This window comes from Actinia tenebrosa, unplaced genomic scaffold (assembly GCF_029948245.1).
Source record: "Actinia tenebrosa isolate PJP-AT-01 unplaced genomic scaffold, QUT_ActTen_1.0 PGA_scaffold6__47_contigs__length_16458017, whole genome shotgun sequence".
Classification (NCBI taxonomy): Eukaryota; Metazoa; Cnidaria; class Anthozoa; order Actiniaria; family Actiniidae; genus Actinia; species Actinia tenebrosa.
Window position 1 is genome coordinate 4553448 of NW_028292583.1, and position 6891 is coordinate 4560338.

At 35.9% G+C, this 6891-nt stretch overlaps 1 protein-coding gene across 1 annotated transcript; it reads right to left on the reverse strand.

Annotated features, from left to right (window-relative positions):
* Nucleotides 1–725: 725 nt before the first annotated feature.
* On the reverse strand, nt 726–6840 carry LOC116290636 (septin-2). The gene is made up of 14 exons (XM_031697718.2): nt 6724–6840; nt 6528–6642; nt 6315–6374; nt 5819–5872; nt 5156–5237; nt 4861–5001; nt 4581–4626; nt 4194–4265; nt 4016–4105; nt 3761–3857; nt 3085–3136; nt 2099–2348; nt 1754–1831; nt 726–1076 (listed from the first exon to the last, which is right to left on the reverse strand). The coding sequence occupies exons 1-14, from the start codon at nt 6757–6759 to the stop codon at nt 960–962; spliced, it is 1290 nt and encodes a 429-aa protein (XP_031553578.1). The 5' UTR covers nt 6760–6840; the 3' UTR covers nt 726–959.
* Nucleotides 6841–6891: the final 51 nt, after the last annotated feature.

The window sequence follows — 6891 nt, forward strand, 5'->3', positions numbered from 1 at the left end:
AAACTATCTACTTATTCTAGTGTTAGTTGAGTCCCTTCTCACGCGTTGACCAAGATGCGCTCGGCACAGGTAGCGTCGGGGTGATTGCGTACCAGTTATTTGAATTTTCCTCTCACTGTCATCAAAGACCCGTTAGTATTCGTATGGGAGGAATTAGGGATATTTTCCATGTCTTCGGATCCCCCTTTTCTCGCAACACGTACGCGCGCGCAACGCGTTATCTTTCAAACAAAGCAAGAAATACATTTTCAGGTAAGGTTTTTAAAACCAGGTAAGTCACAAGCTAATCACTCTGATAAGTTACAATATATAACCTTTGAAACAAATAATTGCTTCTCCGTTCTTTATAAGAGTGGTTAGTCTGTGGGTAAGCTGATGCCGTTATTGCGTTTCCTTAAAATCAGGAGTCGAGAAGCTAATCATACCATCGCTGCCCATCCAATGCGGTATCTTTATCTAATTAGGTTTTACATATTTGATTTGCGCGTCTATTTATACGAGCTGCTAACGTTTTTAAAAGTGCGTCATCCCTATTTCGCTTTAACCTTCAATACATCCTTGTTCCTAGAGTCGCCTCAGCTGCTACGATTTGTCCTTAAAAGTTGAGGACGAAGAGGGAACGATCTTCGTCATGTATCCCAGCATGCACCTGGGTTTCGGCTGACGCATTGCGCGAGAAACATCCAACAAAGAACCAAACAAAACGAAACAAAATTCCACATGAATCAATATCGGATACCATTTAATAGTAATAAACTCAAATCAATAAAAGGTTTTGTACATTGCACTAACAAGATCATTAAGATATTAAGGAAAAGTTGCTTAATATGTTCTTTAATTTAATAATAATATAATACTTAATAATACAGACGGAGTCGTGACTAATAACGAGTTATATCACTAGCCGATTAAAATTTATCGATGAAAAGAAAAAGTACACCAAAAAACATTGGGTGTTTTTACTTCTTCTTGCTCTTGAGTTGTTCTTTAGCGACCTGTGCTGTTGCTTGTTGTGCCGAGGCTTGAGCAGCGGTAACTGCTGCTTTCTTCTTGGTGAACAGGCTTATTTCTTCTTCCTATCAATGATAGATAAATCAAGATGTGAGTGGAAAACATTAAGGCATGTTGGCACTGAAGTGGCTTCCGCTATGGACCAATCAAAAATAGGTACGAATATACGGAGATTTAGCTGTCAATTCGTCTTTACCCTGTCTTCTCGCTCAGAAACGTAAGATAATTTATGGTTCCGACTCCCCTTAGTTACCGTTGTTATGTCCCACAAGCTTAAAAAATTATATGGAATGTCTCAGAATTTAAAACTGATGGCGGAAAATTGATTATGAATTGTTTCAATAGTTTACTGCCCTGTGAATAGAATAGAGAAGGGCTCGTAATCCTCGTAGTTCGCTATTATCTGAGTTGGAACTATGAATAACATGGTATACAGTACGACTCATTCACTAATCATTTCTAAACTCCTACTAAAGACCAAAGTGTGTTTATAGCTTCCTCAACTCGGACGCACCAGCTCTGATTGGCTGGAATTGAAACCGCAGTGGTCCTTGTGACGATCCTGTCACTCCTTCAAAAGTTCTTATCATGTTTTCTTAGTATAAAACATGGCTTAAAGGATTTCGTATCAGTGGACATGCAATCTCAAATAACGTTTTTCTAGGATTTCTTTTGAGAACGAATTAAATTTATGATCCTTTGCGTCCTTGGAAGTAAGACCACACCTTATATATTTACTCACCAACATATGACGTTTTTCTTCAATCTTTCTCTTTTCATCAGCCTGCACTTTCTTCAGGTGATCAAACTTAGCGTGAAGCTAAAGACGTCATGATAAACAATTATTATTACATTAAGTGTTTCTTTGTAGGCTGGTATTAAATTTATAATTTTTAAGGTAGTTGAAGCAATTTATCTACAATTATTATGTTTCAAATAGGCTTGGAAAAAAATAAAATAAAACTAGGATAGATTTTTGGTTGAATCCATATTACATATATTAACAACCTTGTTTTTTTTTATTCCAAGCTTTTAGGCTTAACGCCCATTGTCAGGGAAAATGCTTAAAATGACTCAAAAGCATTACCTCTTGTTCAGCCATCTTGAGTTCACTCTCTTTATCCTTAACTTTCTGTACAAATCTCTGTCTCATTTTTTCTTCTCTCTCTTGGAACTCCTGCATGTATTCCTTACGGCGCTGTTCATAAGTTTCTTGCAGACTATGGGGCTCGTGGTTTGCATCACCATCACTAAAGCCCATATCCTCTAGCTTGCTCCGTCGATACAGCTCAAAATGAAAGGCATGGGTCTTGTCAATCAGGGCTTGCATGTTGGTTCTGTGACACAACATTAAATATTTATGATGAGAGTTTAGAATAGTAAGGTAAAAGTAGCAGTGTTTTGCATTGAAGCGAGACGAATGGTGAGCTTGCAGTGATAGAGACATGTGAATAATTGTCCAAGGTGTTAAAAAAGGTCTCTATCATTGCAAGCTCACCCTTCAATTTCAAGATGGCGCAGGGAACGGTGAAGGGGACTATTGAGAATCAAGAGTAGTGTAGTGGTAGTTTATTGGCTTCTTACATCTGGGGTCTCAGGTTCGATTCCTGGATTCAGCATTACATGTGAGTAGAGTTTGTCAGGTCTCTGCCTTGATTCAAGGGTTTTACCTGGGTTCTCTAGTTTTCCTCCCTCAGAAAAAAACTAACGATCTAAATTCCAATTCGATCTTTTTTGTTTCTTTGAGTTGCGTGCTTTTCCTCCCAGTACTGTATATACCTAATTCAAAAAACGTCATCGCCAAAGGCAATAGGCAATAGGCGATAAGTGAAAAGTGATAGGATATATGTTATTCCAAGATCCAAGAATAGCTCGAAATGACTTGTGTTTCTTCTTCTTCTTCTCGTCAAGAGTATGGACCTTCGTGCTGAGATTGATTCGATGTTCTTTGTATTCAACGAAACCATTTCCATGTCGGAATGACCTATTGCCTATCGCCTTTGGCGATGACAACGTTTTTTGAATTAGGTGTATATACCATGTATATCTACTGGTTACAGTTATCACATGTACCTTATCAGCATTTCCCTAAGTTTCACGAAGTCACAGTGGTTCTCATTTTCAACTGAAATTAAAAGCATCCCTTGTTAGAATTGCTTACAATAATCCTAAAATATCCTGTAGCATTTATGTTTTCTTTAAATTTTCTCATAGTTTTACAATGCGAATACCAAGTACTGGTCCCTGTTTTCAATAGTAAGAGTTTCAATTGCCCTATTTCACTATGACGTCACATCAAAACAATCTATTGTTTAAATGCAAAGGATCATGGTCGTCGGAGCGGGTCAAATCAACGCAAATTCACTGAAAATTGTTCTAAAACCCCTATCAATCTATTAAGAGAAGTAGAATAGCCAGCAAACGCTCAGAATATTTTTAGTAAAAGTTAACACATATTTGTATATCTGAAAACCAGGCCATCTTAGATTAAACTGTTTCTCTAGGAGCAAGTTTTGTTGAATTTTCTATTGGATTTGCAGATTCTATCCCCCACATAAACAAGCAGTGATGTCATACATTGTAGTGAAATAGGGCAATTTTGACTTATATAGCCTGTGAACAGCCAATCCATCCGTCTCCCCTGGGGTAAGAAGCAGCTGTACACAAGCTATTGTTTATATATTGCAAGGAATATGAATACAGCTCTAAAGTATTATTAATATACATAATCTGTAAACATTCATAATACCTTCTACAGTGCCCCATGGATAAACTCGTGCTCTAACATTTTTTTTGTTGACAGCTACTTCGTCCCTGCTACCCACGACAGCAAATGGGATTTCACCCTGCAAAAAAAAAAAAAGAATTTATTGTACATAAATTAAAGCATTAAAAAAAAGGTAAAGTACCTATATTTAACGTCGGTAGTTCCTTCAGTTGAAATTCAACTGCTATCAATAGAAGCCGATGGTAAAGAATAGTAGACACATATCAGTAAACTTACATTCATTGAATTATTCATCTCAGCTACAGTTTCGTCATCAGTTGGAAACTTATAGATTTCAACTCCATTGCTCTCCAGCTCCTCCGTGATCTTTAGAATTAAAACAATTAGCAAATATTAATAAATTTAGCTTTAATGATATAAGTTTTAATTACCACCACAGTACCAGTCCTATTACCTTTTCTTTGAATGCCTGTAGCTCACTCTTAGCAATGGTGTCTGCTTTGGCAATAATTGGTATGATATTGACCTATGCAAAAGTGACAAAACATTTCCAGTCAAATAACGTGAATGTTGAATGAATTTAAGTTGGCAATGGAGTAATTTTATGGTAAATTCGCCATATTTTTTCTAGCAGCATATCTATTTGATTTTTTTTCCAGCCACAACAAGATTAGCAATTTTTTAAAGAGTAATCAAGGGCGCTGAGAAGTGCTCTTTAAAATGGATAAATTATAAGTTCCAGGATTTTTGAGGAATTCCATGAATCCTGGATGTATACATGTCTAAAGATGCCACAATCCAAGTGGAGGGAAAAGGTTTGAATGAACAATCAAATCATTACCTTTTTGTCTAATTTTTTCATGCACACTAAATCAAGAGACTTTAGTCTGTCGAGAAAAAAGGACATATTAATTCAATTTTACATATCTAGGATTTGTTTTATATGTGTAAAGCTGTCTGAGATACATAAGTTTTATCTCTTTTTAAATTAAAATTTTTATGAACGTAGTAAAGAATCTCATGGTTATGTTGTTGCTAAGAAGAAAATAACACTTTCATGTAATTGAGAAACACCAAATTGTGAACTGCGAAAAGTTAATGGGTACTTATGTTCTACTTACGAGTGTCCAGTAGGAGATACAAAGTACAGACAAGCATGTACTCTAGTGTCACTGAAGGTATTTAGAGCCCTCTTTATCTTCATTTCTTGGTGCAGATATGCTTCAAACTGTTTGTCTATGTAGTCTATAATAGGAGTATGGCTAAAAAAGGCGAAAATCGATATTGATAACCCTAAAATAATAATAATCCTATGGGAGAAGGAGGAGGAGGGGGAGGGGGAAGGAGGGGGCGATGGAGTAAGTATATAGTAGCACTCCCAGCCCCTCTATCTTCACCGTCCCTGCAATAACGTACCTATCTTCTTTGTTGATCTGATCACCATATCCTACTGTATCCACTACTGTCAGCTTTAGCCTCACATTACTTTCCTTTAAATCTAAAGAAAATCATGTCATGTAAATAATGGGATACCCTACTCATCAGAAGGGGTTAAAGCTTCAAAATGGTAGGGAGGATCTGAGAAGAGCATGTAATGGGTAACCATGGAAATTTATAGTAGCTATAAGTACATGTAGTAAGGGAATGGGGTCTATGCTATCATGATCAACACCACCACCCATGCATTTGGTAGAAATACTTCAGACCTGTGTAGATCAACTTCCAAGGGACGGGAGGATCTGAAGAGAGTTTAGTATTTTGGCGATATATTATAGAACTTCATTGGAGAAGAGAAAGAAAGAGTCTATCAACAACCACACTCTCTGTGCCTTATTGAGGTACACGTATTATATAAATACTTTCTATGCATTTTTTAAAAAATTCTTAAAAACATAAATTGCATAGTGTACATCATACCAAATTACATACAAAATACTTAAGTGTTTTAGAATAAATTTTGAACAACAAAAATTAATGATAAATGAGATGTTGAAACGTCCTACAATGTTATCATCAATTTTTGTTGATCAATGTTTTCCACAATCCCTGTTTATAGAATAAATTTATCATGCCTCATACCATAACTGTGGTGTTCAATTTGAACTCCAGGAAGATGATGTGAGTGAGGTTCTCCTGTAAAAACAACCACAAAGATGTTACAAAATTCCTTGTCTGAATATTGCTACAAATCTTTTGTTTCAACTTATAAAATATTTAAAAAAAACGTAAGCATAATATTACATATGAATACATTTTGGAGTTCGTACGTTCATTTAATTTATATACAAAACAAAATCAATCAAAAACGAAAATAAGAAAAAACATTTTAGCAAGATTTTCTCTTTACTTCTTTCAGATTATTGAAAAATATTTTCAATGTTAGCTTAAAAGACAAACTCAAGCATATTCCAATGCAATTCAAGCCCACCTGTTGCAAGCATTTTAATGAAAACATTCTGTTCAAAATGGGAAACGCCTTTCATTCATTTTGAACACTTCATTCAAGTACTTACAAAACACCTTCAAAAATTAACAAACTACGACCAGAAATATGAAGGTTTAGTCCGTAATGTACCTTCAAATGTGGTCTTGAAAAGACAATCCATCAAAGTAGATTTTCCAATCCCAGTTTCTCCTAACAAAACAACAAAATCTGAGTTAATAAGTTCAGGGTTTTACAAACGGAAGCTTGGCACATTCTTGCGCCGTCCCTCCTAGCTTAACAAAGGAATCACTAAAGGACACAGAACACAATTTTTCTTGACTCTGAAGGACATGTTTCTCTTACCTATACATAAAATGTTGAAGGCAAAACCACTATTTACAGATTTATTTACGAGTTGATCGGGTAAACTGTCAAATCCAACATGACCCGCCAAACGAAGTTGTCGTCCATTCGCCCCCTAACAAAACACAAAAATACCCTATAAAACAACCACACAACATCACCATAAACTCCAAATCACTCAATCTCCAATACTTACCAAGGATCTACAGTAGTCAGTGACAGCAGAAGTCATGATTTCAAGCACTAAATGTAAGAATAAAGTTGATAAAAAACTTGTGTTGTGCTCAAATAATAATTGGAATGTCACAATGTATGAGCCCCTAAGCCTTTGAACAGCGGTCATGTTTGGTTATATTACTTCCGG